An 18,931-nucleotide genomic window follows, 5' to 3' on the forward strand; every position below is an offset into this window, starting at 1 on the left:
GAAAACACGTCTGGGGTGGATGTTGCAGGGTGAGCGTACTCAGAAGCCCCAGGGAGTAGGGAAGCAGAGGGTTTTCACATAGGGTGCTCTGCGCAGACCCAGACACTTCAGCAGACTTGGGAGGTTAGTTAGCTGTGGCGACACCTGAAGAAAAGGCAGAGGGTCAGCCAGGACAAAGACTTAAGGAGGAGTGTGTTTAGCAGTTTTAAGGAATAGCAAGGGACCAGTGTGGCCAAAGCAGAGGGAGCCAGAGAGTGAGGGGCAGTTAGGGGCAGTGCAGACCCTGAAAGGCCACTGCCAGGACTTGGGTCTCGATTCTGGGTGGGAAGGGCAGTGCTTTGAGCACAGAAGTACGTGAGCTGAGTACTATTTCAAACCTATATCAAGGTCACTCTGGCTGCTGCCTTGAAACAAGCACAAGAGGGCAAGGGTGGGACAAGGGGCTGAGCCAGGGGCAGTAACCTTGATCGGAGCCGAGGCTATGATGGAGGCAGAAAGCCGTCAGGGTCTAGATATATTTTGAAGACAGAAACTGACAGGTTAGATGCAGCACGTGACAGTGGAGTCCAGGATGACGCTCCACATTTGTGGCCTGGGAAAGGGGACGGATGAGGTTGCCATCCAGCAAGAAGCAGAGGCCTCTGAAATGGACAAACGGCGCCAGCAGTGGCGGCACCAGAGTCCCGGGCCAGGGAAACTGACTAGTCACAACTGCAGGCAGGGCCCTTGAAAAAAAGAGAAAGAAAGAAAAGGTCACAACCAAGTTCTCAGAAAGCAAACTAGGGTGGACCAGTCTGAGTCATTACTTTTTAAGTGAAAAATGAATGGTTTAGAGTTATAGTGAAATCTGTAGAGAAATCACTCTAGATTTCCTGGTCCTTAAAGATCAGTTACGCCTTTTGTTCTTCTAAGAGTATCAGATTCCTTCCAAGAGTAAGAGAAACCCACAGGCAGATGACAGTGGAAACTTCCCCTAAACAAAGTGAAGGTCATTGCAAAATACAGCCTGCAGACTTGGTCTGTCAAAGAAAGTCCGCATAAGAAGAATAAATTGAGGAGATCCTACAAAGGCTTTCCAATTAGGTTTTATTTTAGTTTCCAATATTATCAGCAATGATACAGGAGTAATTCAGGCAAATATATCACCTTAAATACATCGGAGAAAAAACTGTGTCAAGCACGTCTTGCACTCCAGCAGATGAACATAAAAACAGAGAACAAAATTAGCAGCATTAAATTAAAGTGCTTTTTGCCTAACTTCTTTCAGAAATGGTCTCTCCCTCAGAGTTATAAATTTACCCTTACTTATTGTAAAGGAGCACAAAACTCCATTCATTGCCCAGGGGCTACATTTAAAAAATTCATATGTTTATATTCTAAATAATTTTTCCCCCAAAAAGCACAAAATTCATTGGAATTATGTAATGCTTATTTCTCCTGACACGCTGTGTGAGATGACTACCATCCAGGCCTGGCAAACGCTCAGAACATCCTCCCACCACACAGCGACCTTGGCAAAGTCCATCACTTTGTTTCACACAACGGGGCAGATGGTGTGAAGGACAAGCAGACGCCTGGAGAGGACGCCACCTGCGTGGCCACCCACCAGTGAGTAGAGGCCACCAACTCATTTCCCCGAAGCCGAAGGGCGGTGGATTCAAGAGTAGGACAAGCCCCGCCTCTCGGTCTGAGCCCCACCTCTTTCTGGGAGAGAGGTGCTGCTTGTTTCTAGGAAGTTCTCTGACCTGCTCTGCAAAATCTGTTACCCAAAGGCTGCTTGTCCCAGACAGTCAACGCCTAGGAGACAGAAACTTGCCCCCACTTCAACCAGTAACAACCCCCAAACTCAACAACGGGAAACACTTCTCAAAGTCAACATAAGGCCAAATGAGTGTCAGCTCGAGGCTCTGGGGACCGGGGTGGGTGAGAGGACAGATACGGGGCTGCCCACACTGTCTCCCTGCCAACTGCAGCATCACTGGCACAGGAGCCTTAATCCAGGGGACTGGTGGCCAAGGGCAGCTGGGGCCAAGGCGGGGGTGAGGAGTGGGGGCACGTCTCTTAAGGGATATAACAGGGATGCAATCGAGCTAGTGGGATGACAGCTCTCAGCCACCACGAGCCCCTCACAGAGCGAGGTCAAACGGAGGACCCTGTTCTGTGTTGACTCCACATTCTCCAGCCATCTCGGCCCCCTCCCCTCAGCCTGCCACCATCTTTCCTTCTACCACGTCCTTTATCAATCTGGACCAAACCATCTTTCACTAATAATAAAACCAGACTACATAGGCCAAGGACCAAAACGAGAACAAGGGACACAATGAAGAGAAGGGAGACAAGTCCCTCTTTGTCACAGTAAGGGCCACCCGCCCCTCCACACACCATCTCCCCTAAGCTATTCTCACTACTGCAGTTACCTCTGTACCATCTCTCCTACCCTTTGTGGCATAGGACCTGCCTCAGCCGAGAACCCGAGGCATCCTGAGCCCTACCACAAAGACATGTCGGGAAGGCTCTGTAAACAGGATGAAGCAGGAAAGCTGAAGAAAACTGATACACAAGCCACAAGTCCTTCTGGGATGGACTCAGCCTTTCTGGGACTACCTCTGGTGCAATCCAGAAGAAAATCCAACCACGCCCTAAGGAGGCCTTTCTCGAGGGCATGCTGGGGGCAAGGAGGGCAGGTGTGCATGGGTGGGCGTTAGTGTTGGCCAGAGGAGGAGGGGTCTGCCTGATACCCTTAAAGGCTCCAGTCAGGCATTCGGCAATGCTGGCAGATCCCACGACCTTATCAAGCAACCAGATGATTCTCAATCAAGCGAGCCTGACAAGGTAGGGAAAAGACTCGACTTAACTCCCTGGTACCATGCTGTCCATAGTCATTGTTTAAAAAAAGTCTCCTTTAGGGGTATGAGCCAGAAAATCCTCCTTCAACATCAGGGAAAGGAGGGGAAAATAACTAGCGTTTAAGGGCTCAAAACAGTATGAGACAGTGGGTGCTTTCAATTCTCACAGTGGCGGCAACCGACAGGAACTGCACGGGGCGCTGGTGGGAGGCCCCGCGCACCGGCGGCCGCGCCCCTCTCCCCGCAGGCTCCGCTCCTGGCCGCCCACTATCTGCTGGGCTGCAGGTACTGGTGCGTGAACATGTTGAGTTCGCTGTCCAACCAGCCCGCTTTATTCCTGCAGAGAAACGGTTATTGTGTGATGGTAACAGCTGATAATAGGTAACGTTCGCATTATTACGCCAAGCACTGTGCTAAGAATACTGGACGTGTGGTCTCACTTACTCCCCTGATAACCCCCATTTTACAGAGGAGGAAAACAAGGCCCTGAGAGCTTAAATAACTTCCTCCAGTCACACTAGATTAATCAGTGGTGGAGCTGAAAGGCAGGCTTTTCTGACCCTCCAGCCCGGTTTCTGCTTCACCCTGGGACCACGGACAAGCCTCTGAACTGTCAGACCAGTTTTCCTGCCTGTCAAGCAAGGGGTTGGGCTGCTGACACTCGGCCCTTTTCAGATTCACCCCGTCCCTGTGGCTGACGAGGAGCACGGACACCCCTCCAACCCGAGATTTCCCAGGAGAGGAGCCGTGTGTAAGGCCCTAGAAAATGGCTGTCCCAGGAAGGTGGGAAGGAGGGCAGATCTGCAGCCAGGGAAAGGAAGGGAAGGGAAAGTCCACTCCTCAGCTGAGGGGCTGGAGCAGCTGCCCTCGGACGCAGCTCCCCTTTGGTGCTGACGTCAGGGGCGGGGGCAGGAAGCACAGGGTCCCCGTGTACTGATGTTATCTCAGCTGAGTGGGCCGAGGACTTTTACACTCTGCTGGGTGGCTGCGTCATGAAATCTTACTCCACTCCACAGATGAAAACAAGGAGACACAGGAAAGCTCAGTGATTTCCCAGAACAGGAGCGCCTGGACCAGGAACAGGACACCCAGCTCCAAGACGGTACTCTCTCCTGCAAACTCGGAGTTTCAACAGGGACCCAGGCAGATCTGGGCTCCAATCTGGCCTCTGGCAGTCACTTGCTGCCTAACCAGCTTCCCTGTGGGCAAAAACGCTGGTATGCCTCTTTCTCTGAGCTCAGAGAGAAATGGAGTAAGACGTGTATGGTAGGTCTAGCCAGTGTCCCCGGCACACGGTAGACAACAAAGGACAACCAGTGTGCAGAGTGTCAGAGGGCGCCGGGGCTGAGCGCACCTGGATTCTTCTAGTCCTGGCTCGACCATCTACTGTGGGATTCCAGACAAGCTACTCAACTTCTGCAGGCCCCAACTTTCCTTTTTATAAAACGGAGGTGATGATATGACCCTGAAGGGATGCTGAGGGTTGAGAGGAACATCTTGTGTCAAGGGCCCAAGACACTGCGATGAAGGAGGTGTGTGAGCTGCGACCTCACAGCACCGCTCTGCCTGGTCCTCTGCTGCCACCACGCCCCTGATGCGAGCGCCCTGAGGGCAGTGACCATTTCGTTGAACCTCCAATGCTGGCACTACACCTGGTATCCAGCGGGTGCTTGGCAAACACCTACCACAAGAGTGAGCTAAATCCCCACCAGAGAGATTGGTGTCCGTGCCCAAGACACAGACAAGCAACTGAGCTCCCACCATGCCTGGGCCGCACCCCAGAGCCCAGCGCCCCCGCCGCCCAGGCCAGCCTCACCTGAGCAGCTTTGCTTTGCTCTGAAGCGAGTCAAGAACCTCAATTTTCTTGTTCATGGCGGCAATTTCCTGCTCCAGGTTCTCCCGGGTGACATCGACTTGCTGGCACAGATGAGCAAAGGTCCCAGACAGTTCCCTGAGTGGGAGAGAGTCGGACCAACCATGCAGCTGTTTTGCAGAACACCATCGGTGGCTAAATCCAACCCAGAGCAGGGCAGTCGCAGCCCATCTGTCCCCTGCTGGTGGCTCGGCCCTGTGCCAGTCCTGGTTTGGCAGAATCTTCTCTACCCTTGCTGAGACCACAGACATCACAACCACCACACATACTCAGCAACACCAGAGTGTGAGAACCAGGAGCACAGAACAGTGTGCACTGGCTTGGGCATAAGAGACCAAGATTCAGATCCTGGCTCTGCTGCTCATCAGCTGAGTGACAGGGGACAAGTGACTACTCCTCAAGTTTCCATGCCCTCATTTTGAGAAAGGAGATGCCCATAAAAACACGTCTACCTCAAAGGGTTGGAGAAGAAAAAGAAAAATTAGGAGCAAAATGCCTAGCAAAGAGCCTGCCACAGCAGCAGAAGGCAGGGAGCTGCCATTCACCCCACACCACCCAGATCACGGATCCACTCCCACCTGACCCAAGCCGTGCCATGAAGAAGGGGCTGTGGTTTAGAATTTCAAAGCTATAGCCACACCCAAACCCTGCAGGGCAACCTTTAAAAAATCCTACACGTAATGTCCCTTGTCTTCCCATGTCTCATGTCTTCCTTCCCTGGGAGAGCAGAGGCCTACTTGGTTCCAGCAGAGGACATAGGTGTCTCTGGAGAGACGCCTCTCCCCAACCCTGGCCTCAAGCTGGCACTACACAGCTGAAGAGCAGGGTCAGACGATGCTCAAGGCCCAATGGCTTCCAGGCCAGGTAAGGAGGGAACCTCCAGGGAAGTCCTGAACCCCAGGAGCCAACGCTGGCCCCTTGGGTTAATGGGGACACTCACTGCTGGACTTGGTGGCTGCAGTTGGAGCCGGTGTAGCTGATGATGAGCTGAAGCTTCTCACTGGCGTACTCCACAAACTGGCGCTTGAAGGCCCTCTCCTTGGCCTTGGTGGTCCAGGTCAGACGCTCGTAGACATAGAGGAGGCCATAGAGCCCAAAGGAGAGGGCAATGAGCCGCCAGCCCACGGCCTTCCACACCTGCAGAGGCACAGCGGTCAGCCAGCACAGCCTCTCTGCCATCCCAGTGCTCATCCCTTCAGCCTGTTGCTGCCAGGACCGGCCTGAGATCCCCAGCCAAGGAGCCATTGTGTTTCTACTCAGAACACCTTTGATCCCACTGAGGCCAGAAGGGCAGGGACTGTCTCGAGTTTGGAAATGAGGGAAACTTAGTGCTGGCTCCATGATGGGGCGAGGACCAGAAGCACAGATCCAGGCACACAGAATTCTTAAAGCAACACCCGTGCTGCTGACACTGACAACAAGCAGGATTCCGCACAGCACTCCTCAGCAGATGGCTTCTTTTGGTCTGGGGTGGAATACTGTGGTTCAGGGCAGTGTGGTCATACTCAGAGCACGGGACTCAGAGCTGGAAATCGAGGCGCCAGTGCTGCCTGCCATCCTGGCTGTGTGACCTTCGGCAAGTTTCTGTACACCTGCTTCCTTACAAAATGGGCATAATGGTCTCCACCCAATTCACAGGGTTGTTTGGGTAAACTGAGATATTGTAAAAGGGCTACATAACCACCGAGTGTCAGCGTCTCCAGTAATTACCCTCTGCCAGGTCACCATCTATGAAAAATGAACCAGAGCATGACCCACCTGCAAACACGCAGGGAGAGGGGCCTCGGCTCTGTGCCCCCCTAGTCGCACAAGCGGAGAACGCAATTCCTCACAGTCTGTTACAGTCACGTTCTGCCACCACGGCACAACTCAAGCATCCATGATAGAGAACGTGCCCACATCCTCGAGAGAATCCGAGGCCTAAATGACTCCGGCTGCAGGGTGTCTTGAGTCAGGATGTGGGGAGCACCTCATTATCAAGAAGGCAGCCTGCGACCTCAGGCCTTGGGGTGGGAGGAAAGGGCCACAAAACCAGGAGATGGAGAGACGAGGGTTCAAGGCCCCCCTGGCTCTTTCGTCTTAAACCCCTGTACGTTTTGCTCTCAGTTTCCTCACCTACAAATGAGAAACTCCTGGTCAAGCCCAGCTCTCTAGAACCCAGGTTTATCAATTTCTCAGGTCACTTCCCTATCCATCATGTAGTACAGGCCCTACAGGGAAAAGAACACGGCCTTAGAGTCAGACGGGGCCAGAGTTCAAATCCCAGCTGTGTCTTTGGCAAACCAAACCTACATTTTCCTCATCTGTAAAATGGGAACAGTGCTCTCAACATCATGTTAGTTGAGTGGGACTTACATAAGTCAATCAATATATGTTCAAGGGCTAAGGCTGCAAAGCTCCCCATGAGACCACAGTGAAGAGATGGATGTGGAAACGCTGTGCGCGCTGAGGAGTGCTGGGCCAACGCAGGGACCACCACCAGAAGTGTGCCCTTCAGTCCCCACTCGCCTGCCCTTCACCCCCCCCCGCCCACTTCCCGAGCAGGGTTTGTCACTGACCACTCCTCCAACCACGAGAATGCCCATGGAGGTCCTGGACGTCAGGGAGGCCAGGCCAGTGACCATGGAAACCATGAGCTCTTCTTGGGTGAGGGAGCCCTGTGGCAGGGGGGGCATGCTGGGGTTGACCGGCGTCAGAGGGACAGGACGCTGCACCTGAAGAAAGAAATGAGGGGAAGGGTTAAGAAGAATGTGCCAAGTCTCTTATACAAGCCTCAAGTGACCCTCGAGGCTAGGAGTCCTGGAATGGGAACACAGAGAACAGCTCTTCAATTTCCAAAAGCAAAATGAGGGAAATTGAGTTTTGCAAGTAGCAGAGAAGGATTTAAGCTTCATAACAGACGTGCCAGCCCAATGGTAAGCATCGTGGGATGCTACAAAATATGAGCAGTGGCCATCCTGGAACGCTTCAGCACAGTTCACCAAGTGCGCCAAGAGTCGTACATACAATAACTCAAGCGGCACAGAGTCGGGTGTTTTAAAATCTGAATTTTAAAAGGGTGCTATATGGATATATATGTCATCTATATTTAATATATAGAGATAAATATAGATTAAATATAATAATATTTAATATTTACTTTAACATATATTGGAAAGTAATATAGCTATTATTTGTGATTTCACAAATATTAGTGCCCAGGAAAAGGCAAAAACCTCGACTGTGGTGTGCCATGTGGCGGCACACATGCCACGGCTGTCGGCCTCAGGGAACCCCTTTCCGAGTGGTTCATGTGTGCGGAGGCGGGGAGCAGACTGACCTCCCGCGAGGCCCAAGGGGGAGGGACTCTGCTTGCCTGGTCATTGTAGCCCATCAAGGCCCGGCGGCTGTTCTTGGGGCCCAGGAACCTGTTCACCAGCATGGTCCACCCAAGGGAAAAATGGAACTCGATGTCCTCCTGAAAGTCAGCACACAGCTTGTCACAGTTCAGGTCATAGCTGAGGGAGAAGCATTGCCGGGGGACCAGCATGTCTATCTGACTCCGCACAGACACAGGAAGGAGGGGTTTCAAACCATCTGTCAGGAACAAAAACAAGGAGAAAGCACATCAGCTCAGCCCCACGCCAGACCAGTGCCAAGTCAGCCACCACCAAGGATGCAGATGGTTCTGCCCCGAAACCAGGCCTGGACGAGCGGGCCTGTGGGGCTGCGAGTGCCTCACTCAGGGCAGGCAGGCCAGCTCTCCCCAGGGGTATGCAGACGAGGCTCCAGACCTGCTGACATTTAAGCCTCATGTGGATTTAAGGAGCAGGCCAAACTCAGCCTACGATAGTCCCACGTGGTAACAACACGGCTCCTGGAGTCTACGCGTGGGATGAACTCACAACACATACCCAGAACCTGAGGGCATTGAGTCAACTCACCATTTGGGCAGCCCAGAGCCTCAAGTCCCGAGTCCCCTGTGCCACTGACCTATCATCTCCTGCTGCATGGTCTGCAGGGAGCTGGTGATGGCCGTGGAGCAGCGGTCGGACATATTTCGGCCCAGTCCTTCCTCTATATGGCGGTGCAGTTCCTGCAACCAGAAGAGAGAAGTTAAGGGAAGCAGCACGCCCCGTTGGGAGTTCCTTCTGGAAAGCCAACGGACAAGGAAATCTGAGGCTGGTCAGCCCCGCCCACCAGGGGACTGCGGAAGGCTGCGTGAAACCTGGGTCTCGTCTCCCTGGCTGAGGGGCCCTGACACAGACCAGTGGGGGCTGAATCGCTGTCTGCTCGGTGATTCCATCCAGGAGCCAAAAGCGATTAAGAGGGGCCCCTGCCCAGGGCACCTGCTGCTTAACAACTCACATTCTTATAAACTTTGAGGACTACTGGAGAAGGGTGGAAATCCATCTGGTACTCGTCCACAAGCACAGAGAGGCGCCTGATCTCCTCGGCCATCGCCGTGGACACCTACAGCAGAAGGAAGCACGCGGTTAAGCACCAATAATGTGGTTCAGTTTTGCAGCACCAGGAGAGTCTGAGAGACTCCAACAGACGGTGTAGCCTTCCCCTCAACCCAGAGTCTCCTCAGCTGATCTGTGGAGTTAAAGCTTCTGAGGCAGAAGGGACATCAGAGACTGGGACCAAACTCTGATCTACGACGTGGAGAAGGAGGTCCAGAGGGTGACTTGCCCAGGGTCACACAAAGGAACAAGGAACCCAAGGGAGGCTCCATTCTCACATCAGGGCCCCCGCTACTTTCCCGGAGGCTGAGAAGCGCCCCGACGAGGGTGTCTGCTTTTCACTTTTGCATCACGCTGGACTCGACTCTGAGTACCAATCTCCCCAAGTGCTTCCTTCCGCTTCTCACCTGCCGCTCGACTTCCTCCGTAATCTGCTTGATCCGCAGCTTGTAGTCCTGCGCCAAGAGCTCCAGCTGTTTGTCAATAAACCTCAGCCGCTCCTGCCGCTCCTCGCGCATTTCCAGGCAGTAAACCCTGAGAGAAAGGGCGCTGGTTACAAGACCCAGGTCCCCACGGACTAAGCAGAGGAGCAAGAGGGGACGCCAGAAAGCCTGCGTGGGCCCCAGCTGTGATCCTGGCCGTGGCGAACCCAGGGGGTCTTGGCAGCTTCTCACATATGCCCAGAGGTGTGCCCTTCCCCGTCCCAGGTTGGGGGAGAGGTGGTGCCAACCGCTCGCCCTTAGGTCTTCCATTTGGAAGATGTGGTGGTGACAGAGGCAGAGGGTACTTTCGGGGGGTTTAGAACAAGCTCTGCCAATTAATGTAGGGGAAAAAGCTCAACCTTACTAGTAATCAGGAAAATGGAGCAAGGAAGAGCCACTACTCTGTGCAGCATCCTGGCGAGGCTCAGTGAGTCTGCAGCAGTGGCGAGGGCCGGGGAAGGAGCGCCACACATCCGGCGGTGGGACCACGAATGGCTCAGATGTTTCAGAAAGCAACAGAGTGAAATGGGCAAAACTGAAAGCGCATTTCCTCTAAGACGAACAGTGCCACCTCCAGGAATCAATCCCAGAAAGACTCTGACAAATGTGCACAAGGGGACACGGAAACTGGTGTCCCCTGCAGCAGGGTTTGCAATAGCAAAAAAATGAAATCTAAAATCAGTGGGAAAAGGAGAAATATTTACAGAGTATATATACGGAATATATCCAGGAATATAATGGAATCCTCCATAGCAGTTAACAGTCATAAACTCCAACTACATGTATCAACGAGGAAAAAGGGCAAAGATGATGCCGAGGGGAAAGGAAAGCCAGGCGCAGGAGCACGCGCAGTGCGGTGCCGGAGCGGCACAGTCAAAGCACGCACAAAGCTACAACGTGCAGGTAAGTCTTCAGGATTTAAGTCCTTTTTAAAATGGGTGACAGGACTACACGCCACATTCATGATCACAGCTGCCTCTGAGGAGGGCGCAGAGTGCCACTGGGACAGAAGCTGAAGAATCAAAGGGTCTTTAACATTTTTTTCTGTCTTTTTTTAACTTAAATATAGAGCAAAAACTGTCAATTCTGTGTGGTAGAAGCAAGGCGTTTTTACATTATTCTCCGTATTTTCCTACAGTTTAATTTCTCCAAAAACAGTTATTTTTAAAAAATGTGTTCCACTTTATGCTCTGAGAATGGCTGCAGTGCAGCACTGGGCTGAGGCCTCCAACGCGGGCTTGTGCGGGTGGCTTTTCAGGGAACCACCCTGCACAGGCCAGGTGGGACAGCCAGCCAATGGCCCTCCTCACCAGTGGCTCCACGTGGATCTAACGTGGCCTGGTGGGAACTCAGAGACCCAGCTCTGCCAGGGGGGCTCTGACCCTGGGCACATCCCAGGCAGGGGCAAGGCTATCACTGCCCAGCGCTCCCCTCCACCTGCCCACAGTCTCGGGTTCTTACCGCTGCTCCTGCGCCGCGATGTGCAGAGAGTCCATGATGAGGCGGACTGCCTCTGCAATCTGCTTGGCCCGAACCGTGTGCTGCTCAAACTTGGTCTTCACCGCAGACTGGGAGATGCACTCCTGGAACAGACAAGAGGCACTGAGGGAGGCAAAGGCCACCAGGGGACCCCAGCCAAGGGCCAGGCTCACTGCCAGGGACACGGCCAGTGACAGCTGGGGAGCACAGAATCACCAGATATCATAATCAAAGGACTCACTTCAAACCTCCTCTCAAAATTCTGAAACTCGAACATCCTCACTTGAAAGCCTTCTGCAAGAGCGCCCCCTAGGAGAATTGCACAGCATTAGTCTGGAAATAACTTGGCAGTGAAGGAAAATGGTGAGATCCCCCAAAACCGAGCCGACTGGGCACTTGGCCAAACACTGGCTGGGAAGCAAAGAGCTTCTCACTCAAGGCTCTTCTCATCATCTCAATCCCAGAACTACTTTCTACCAGGTGACTTAGCATGAGACCAAACGTCTCAAATCAGGGACAAGAAAGAAGTCCGTTCCATCATCACCTCCTTCTGGCATGCCCTGGGCCTTCTGGATCCTGGCATTGAGCACCTCCTTGGCAGACACAAAGAAGATGCGGTCTCCAGCCTGGCCTCGATCCACTACGCCCAGCTCATCCACCAGGAAGCCGGTACAACGCTCCATGTGCTGCCGCCGCACCTGGAACCAAGCAGATGGGGGCACGTGGCTAGGTGGGATGTGGGGGGGCCCTCCTGATGGAGCCCACAGCCCCCAACTGCCTCTTTTCTAAAAGACAGGTGATACATCCACAGGGTTCAGTATTCACAAGGTGTAAACACACACAGAGAGCAAACCATCACCCACCATCTCTGTTCTCTATCCACCAAGCTCCCCAGAATCAATGTCATGGGGGTTTCTTGGGGTAGAGCCCGGCAAAGATACTTTATGCATATGCAAGCAGAAATGCTTAAACATGCCCCAAACTGCCTCTTGTTAGAGCCTATATAATGTCTCACTTTGCTGCCCCAGAAGGAAAGAAACCTAAACCTGGGCTCTACACTAACAAGCCCATCCTCCCAGGAACTCATTTATAAAATGAGCGGGGCCACCAGACAATCCTTTAGCTCTGAAGCCCCAGGTTCTACCGTTAGAACTTACAAATGGTAACAGCCTGTTGTGGACAGCTGCCATATGCCAGGCGCTTTTCTCAATTCTAACAGAGTTCATCCTCTCAACAACTCTATCTATTACACCCATCTCACAGGTGAGGAAATCGAATTTCCAGAACAGTTAAGAATCTACCAAAGTTACACTGCTCAGTGTGAGCCTGCCGACTGTACACTTTACCATCCAATAGTACCAATCATTTACTCCTTTTTCTTTCATTTCATACAGAAAAAGTTAAAAATTGTGAGTTGTCAGTAAGAACAAACTATTCTCTGCTCCTCTTTTAAGCTTCTTTCCTGGATGTCTTCTGAAAGCCAAGCCTGTTCTATAATGACTAGTTCTTTTTTTTTTTTTTTAAGATTTTATTTTTTCTTTTTCTCCCCAAAGCCCCCGGTACATAGTTGTGTATTTTTAGTTGTGTGTCCTTCTAGTTATGGCACGTGGGATGCTGCCTCAGCGTGGCCTGATGAGCGGTGCCATGTCCGTGCCCAGGATTTGAAGCGGAGTGCACAAACTTAACCACTTGGCCATGGGGCCGGCCCCTGCCTAGTTCTTCATGAACCAAAGTGAGCACTGGCCCCACACAGGGTGCAGCTACTGTGGTGGGGATGCTTTTCAGACCTGGAAGAAAGCCTCTCAAAGAGCAGAGGGCTCTGGGAAAGTGAATGGGAGAAGTGAAGAGAGTTTGTAAAGCCACCAGAAGACACCACAGACCCCAGGGAACACTCGGGAAATCTTTGGCGATAAAATTCATTCAGGGAAGTCATAGACCTCACATGGCCTGGGAGCGCAGGAAGCGGCCGCAGGAGGACGCCACTCACAGGGGTGCCATTCCCCAAACCCCTGAATGAAGCGGCACCAACCTCCTCCATGTACTCGGGCTCTGAGGCGGACGCATCCCAGCGGTTGTTCAGGATGAAGATGTTTGGGCGGGACAGGCGCTCGCTCACCTTGTGGAAGAACTGCTTTTCCTGGACAAGGGGAGGGGCCTCAGCGCAGGCGGGGCGGCGCCGGCCAGGGCCCCAGGAGCGCGGGGAGGGGCCTCAGCGCAGGCGGGGCGGCGCCGGCCAGGGCCCCAGGAGTGCGGGGAGAGGCCTCAGCGCAGGCGGGGCGGCGCCGGCCAGGGCCCCAGGAGTGCGGGGAGGGGCCTCAGCGCAGGCGGGGCGGCGCCGGCCAGGGCCCCAGGAGTGCGGGGAGGGGCCTCAGCGCAGGCGGGGCGGCGCCGGCCAGGGCCCCAGGAGCGCGGGGAGGGGCCTCAGCGCAGGCGGGGCGGCGCCGGCCAGGGCCCCAGGAGCGCGGGGAGGGGCCTCAGCGCAGGCGGGGCGGCGCCGGCCAGGGCCCCAGGAGCGCGGGGAGGGGCCTCAGCGCAGGCGGGGCGGCGCCGGCCAGGGCCCCAGGAGTGCGGGGAGAGGCCTCAGCGCAGGCGGGGCGGCGCCGGCCAGGGCCCCAGGAGTGCGGGGAGAGGCCTCAGCGCAGGCGGGGCGGCGCCGGCCAGGGCCCCAGGAGTGTGGGGAAAGGCGGAGGAGGGGTTACCGTCTGCATCAGGGTGGACTCCGAGTTGGCCACCAGCACAAACACATCAGCGTCCAGGCAAAACTTGTCAATCCAGCTGTCCAGCTCTGTGGTGACATCGATGCCAGGGCTAGGTGACAGGCAAACCATCATCAGACACACAGAGCACGGGCCCTAGCTTTCCTGCTCTGACAGACCTGAGGCGGCCAGGCAAGGGAGGAAAGCTAGAGATGGGACAGAAATCAGGCCTGGTCCTTATTGGAGGAAATCTTAGTTTTCATTTCATAAGCTTCCACATTGCGTGAAAATGAGTTTTTTGCCACATCCATCTACCACTTTTATAAAAACATAATGATTTGTCATTTTACTTTGAGGATACACAATTAAGGTGAAGTTTTGTATTTATGTGAGCCCAGGAAGCACTGCAGTACTGTATTTCTTGGTATAACTTGTCCACAAAGCAGGGCAAAGTGCTCCTTCAAGAGAAGTAAAATCTAACCCGTACCCCACAGAGCCCCCCACCACAGGCTCCCACCCCTAACACACAGACTAACACTGGACTGAGGCTGAGAACCTTCCCACTTTCGAGCATCCCTCCTACCCCTCCACAGTGTCCTCAGACCATCACTGGGACATCTTCAGGGCACTGATGCCCATGGGTAGAGTACAGACCCTGGAGGAAACCCAAGAGGCAGGAGGATTTGGTTGAGCCAGACTGAAAGGAAGTAACACTTAATCAGAGCAACCACAGGGCCTCGGGGACCCTGGTCTGGATGATCCAGAAACGGAAACCTGGTGCCCGCCCAATCTGGACCTCTGAGGGAGGCACCCTCCCTCTTACCTGTCCATCAGCACGAGGTCATCCTTCAGCAGTGGGCACTTGGAGTTGGGCCACATCACACTCACCAGACTGCCAGCGTGCAGCTGCTCGTCCTGGTGGAGGGCGTGCGCCAGCTGGTTCACAGTCTGATGGGGAGGAGGGAAAGAAAGATCACGGCTGAAGGAGAGCCACCAGCCAGGAGACTGGGCCACGGCACAGTGGCCTGAGACTGCTGCCCAGTGTGCTACTCCTTTTTCTTTCATTTCACATATAAAAAGTCAAGAGCTGGGTGGGAGCTGTAAATAAGAACCAACTATTCTTCGCTCCTCCTTTAAGCTTCTTTCTTGGATGTCATCCTAAAGCCCAGGGTGTTCTCCCTTAATTCTTTATGAACCAAAATGAGCATATGGCCCCAAACAATAATGCAACTGGCTCTCAGAAAAATCAAAATGTGCAAGCCCCTAGCTGACATGTCAGAATCACAGAGCAAATGCACGAATCACTCTCTGGCAACACCTCAAAAAAGAACGAGGCACATACTCTCTTCATTGCCAAGAGAAGTCAGATGGCCTGCTTGGCACACGCAAAGAAGTGAAGACTCCAGATTGTTTCAGACCCTCCCTGAAGCTCTCGCTGGGCTAGAACAGGGCTTCCTGTACCCCACTGCAGGGGCACTGCCCTCTCCCGTCGGTCCCGTCATAATGGACCCGACCCAGACAGCTGAAAGCTGGGCCAGAAGGCTACACGGGCATGGTCCTGCCACAGCGCCCTCACCTTGACGCTCTTCTTCTCCTCCGAGCCCTCCGTGAGGAGGAAGGCCTCGTGGCCATCTGTGCCCTCTACCCGCAAGAAGCAATTGGTGGTGTGACCAATCCCAGAGGGCAGAACTTTGTCCCAGAGCATGGCATTGATCACGGTGCTCTTCCCATTGCTCGTCCTATGAGAAAATACCGGCTGTCAGTGAAGCTACCAACATCCGAGTTTTAGGCTTTCCCAACAAAGTAACCAGCCTGGAAGTCCAAAGGCTTGTTCTCTGCAGTGACACCAGTGCCCGGACAGGCAGAGTGGACACTCTGAGTTCATGAAAATGGATGGACAAACACCACTGGCCCGTGACTGTGATGTGCTCCCGGTTCATCACTGCAAAGGAACCTATAAGGGGCTCACACAGTGCAGCGCCAGCATGCAGACACTTAACCTGTCCTCAGGTAAGCCCGGCCCGACCGCAAGCCTCCCAGCATCGCTGTGGAGACCACCTGTCTCCAAAGGATAACCCCCTCCTCTACTTGAAACCACTGCCTCACCCCCAGGGGTGTCATCCTCAGTCTATGGGACCTCAGCTGAATGACCCCAAATGACCCCAATGTCCTGGGTTTTGCACAAAAGGCCTGTACTGCTGCTCTTCTTCCGTCATGCTCCTCCTCACCAGACCAGAACCAGCTGGTCACTGCTGGCTACCGGAGAGATTACTGTCGCCCTCCTGCCCCTTTCTGTATCCCGGTTCTCGAAAAACAGCTCTACTCAGTTGACTCACCAAGATGGGGGCCACACCTCTGAGGCAAGGACGAAGAAAGGACAGCCAGAGGAGCTGAGAGCCACACCTGAGGTCACAGATCACTAAGGGTGGGACTCAAAGCAGAGTGCCTACTCCTCAGGCTACCACAGTGTGCACAGCACCCAACCTGTCCACAGGCCTTTTTCCCCTCTACCGGATTTTAATTTTTTTAAAGGTGCTGTAGTATAATAAGAAACACATTTGGTCTTTGTCCCCAGTTTCTGGCACAGAGCTCCTAAAACTCCTGGCATTTCCTGAGTGATGGGAGTGTCTGTTGTCATTTATAAGGAGCCCATCTTGAGCACACTTGTTTACGCTGCTGAGGTGGCTCAAGGTGAGGCCCCAAGACAGTCTCAGGAAGGGCTGGTCACCAGAAAGACCAAGTGATTACTGGCCTGGAACTTTCAGCTCCACCTCCAACCTCTGGGAAAAGGCAGAAGGGGGCTGTGGATTAAGCTCCATAAGAACTTCTAAACAATGAGATTTGATGAGCTTCACGCACATGCCTGGAGGGTGGTGCATTCCCAGTCCCAGCGGGGACAGAAGGTCCTGCACTCAGGACCCTCCCAGACCTCACCCTGCATACCTCTTCATCTGGCTGTTTGTGTATCCTTTATCACATCCCTTATCACATCCCTTATCATACACTGGTCAACGTCAGTAAATGCTTCCCTGAGCTTTGGGAGCCACTCCAGCAAATCAATCCAACTTGAGGGGGGGTCACGGGAATCTGTGATTTAGGGTCAGTTGGTCAGAAGCACAGGTTTCCAAATGGCGTCTGAAGTGGGGGCACGCTTGTGGCAGTGTGGGGTCTGACACTACCTCTAGCTAGACAGTGCAGAATTGAGTTCAATCTGTAGGTCACACAGTCAGTGTCCACTGAGAACTGCTTACTGATGTGGAAAACACTCCAGAGATGCCTACTAGACCTCAAAGTGGACTAAGGAGATCTGATGGCTAAAACTATAAATCTTAGGAAAAAACATAGGGGAAAAGCCTTGTGACATTGGATATGGCAATTTCTTGGGTGTGACACCAAAAGTATAAAGACAAAATGGACTATATCAAAATAAAAAACCTCTGTGCAAAGGACACAGTCAACAGAGTGAAAAGGCAACCCACAGAATGAGAGAAAATATTTACAAATCATGTGTCTGATAAGGGATTAATATCCAGAATACATAAAGAATTCCCACAAGTCAACAACAACAACTTAATTTAGAAATGGGCAAAAGACTTGAAGAGACATTTCTCCAAAGATGTAAGAATGGTCAATAAGCACATGAGAAGATGCTCGTCACTAATCATTAGGGAAAAGCAAACCAAAACTACAATGAGATACCACTTCATACCCACTAGGACGGCTACTACCAAAGAAACAGAAAACAAGTGTTGGGAGGGTGTGGAGAAATTGGAACCCTGTACACTGCTGATGGGAATATAAAATGGTACCGTAGATATGGAAAACGATACGGTGGTTCCTCACAAAACTAAAAATAAAATTACCATATGATCCAGCATTTCCACTTCTGAGCATATATCCCAAAGAACTGAAAGTAGGGTCTTGAACAGATATTTTTATACCCATGTTCACAGCAGCATTATTCCTAATAGCCAAAAAGTGGAAGCAACCCAAGTGTCAATCATGGATGCATGGATAAACAAGACACAGTATCTACACAGAAAGGAATACCATTCAGCCTTAAAAAGGAAGAGGATTCTGATACACACTACAACATGGATGAACCTTGAGGACGTGATGCTAAGTGAAATAAGCCAGTCACAGAAGGACAAATGCCGTATGATTCCACTCATACAAGGTCCCTAGGGCAGTCAGATCCACAGAGACAGAAATAGAATGGTGGCTGCCGGGGGGAGAAGGGAACAAGAGTGGTGTTTAACAGGTAGAGTGTCAGTTCTGCAAGGTGAAGAAGTCCTGCAGACGGATGGTGGCAATGGCTGCACGACAACGCGAATGTATTTAGGACTCCTGAACTGCACCCTTAAGAATGGTTAACAACGGTAAATTTTCTGTTACGTGTATTTTACCACAGTTAAAAATTAGAACAACAAAGAAGCAGAGCAATGAACTCTGAGGCAGGCCAGCTGCGCCCTGCCTTGGGGCTCAGACCGTGATCCTGTACAAAGCACTCCCTCCCAGCCGGGAAGAAAGAAGGTGTGAGGGCTCCAAGGACTCACCGGCCAAAAAAAGCCACTTTCATGTGCCGCCGGGCCAGCACCTCGCTGATGCCCCTGACTTTGGACAGGTAACCTTTGACATCCAGGACCTGTTCTTCTGTCGTAACGGGATCCAATTCCGCATTCCTGTAGGTGTCTGGAGGTGGAGATTGAAAAAGGGGCACCACATGGTCAAAGGAGTTCCACAGTCACAAGTCCGGAGGGGACAGAATCCACCACGGGGGCCCCCTGCTATGGCCGCGCTGAAGGTTCAGACTCCCCACTGAGGGGCCTGTCGCGCAGCCGGTAAGAACAGACTTGGGAGCAACTGCCTGGGTTCCCGTACAGGGAGTGCTGGTGCCTGCCTCTTCCCAGCTTTGTGACCTCAGGCTAACGAAGCTTTCTGCACCTTAGTTTCCTCACCCTTGAAATGGAGATAACAACAGTACCCACCTCGAGTGATGCTGCAAGGATTAAATGAACTAAAACAAACAGTGCTAAGAATGGTGGCTGGGACACATGAGTTCTTGAATGTTAACTGCCATCATTTACTTATATGTTTTTTACTAAAATAC

General features: G+C 52.8%; 1 protein-coding gene across 9 annotated transcripts in view; it reads right to left on the reverse strand.

Annotated features, from left to right (window-relative positions):
- Positions 1 to 1,069: 1,069 nt before the first annotated feature.
- MFN2 (mitofusin 2) overlaps positions 1,070 to 18,931 on the reverse strand; it is a 28,575-nt gene continuing 10,713 nt past the window's right edge. For all 9 annotated transcript variants that reach the window (XM_070603313.1, XM_070603303.1, XM_070603330.1 and 6 more), the window contains 16 exons: positions 18,378 to 18,513; positions 15,398 to 15,560; positions 14,645 to 14,769; positions 13,825 to 13,933; positions 13,155 to 13,262; positions 11,670 to 11,823; positions 11,367 to 11,434; positions 11,108 to 11,229; positions 9,572 to 9,698; positions 9,067 to 9,171; positions 8,692 to 8,794; positions 8,075 to 8,295; positions 7,278 to 7,433; positions 5,660 to 5,856; positions 4,663 to 4,797; positions 1,070 to 3,183 (listed from right to left, as the gene is read on the reverse strand). In XM_070603313.1, the coding sequence (XP_070459414.1) occupies positions 3,114 to 3,183; positions 4,663 to 4,797; positions 5,660 to 5,856; positions 7,278 to 7,433; positions 8,075 to 8,295; positions 8,692 to 8,794; positions 9,067 to 9,171; positions 9,572 to 9,698; positions 11,108 to 11,229; positions 11,367 to 11,434; positions 11,670 to 11,823; positions 13,155 to 13,262; positions 13,825 to 13,933; positions 14,645 to 14,769; positions 15,398 to 15,560; positions 18,378 to 18,513 (2,099 nt within the window). In that variant the 3' untranslated portion in view covers positions 1,070 to 3,113. The remainder of the gene's footprint in view (positions 3,184 to 4,662; positions 4,798 to 5,659; positions 5,857 to 7,277; positions 7,434 to 8,074; positions 8,296 to 8,691; positions 8,795 to 9,066; positions 9,172 to 9,571; positions 9,699 to 11,107; positions 11,230 to 11,366; positions 11,435 to 11,669; positions 11,824 to 13,154; positions 13,263 to 13,824; positions 13,934 to 14,644; positions 14,770 to 15,397; positions 15,561 to 18,377; positions 18,514 to 18,931) is intronic.

Source organism: Equus przewalskii, chromosome 2, assembly GCF_037783145.1.
Source record: "Equus przewalskii isolate Varuska chromosome 2, EquPr2, whole genome shotgun sequence".
NCBI classification, from domain to species: Eukaryota; Metazoa; Chordata; class Mammalia; order Perissodactyla; family Equidae; genus Equus; species Equus przewalskii.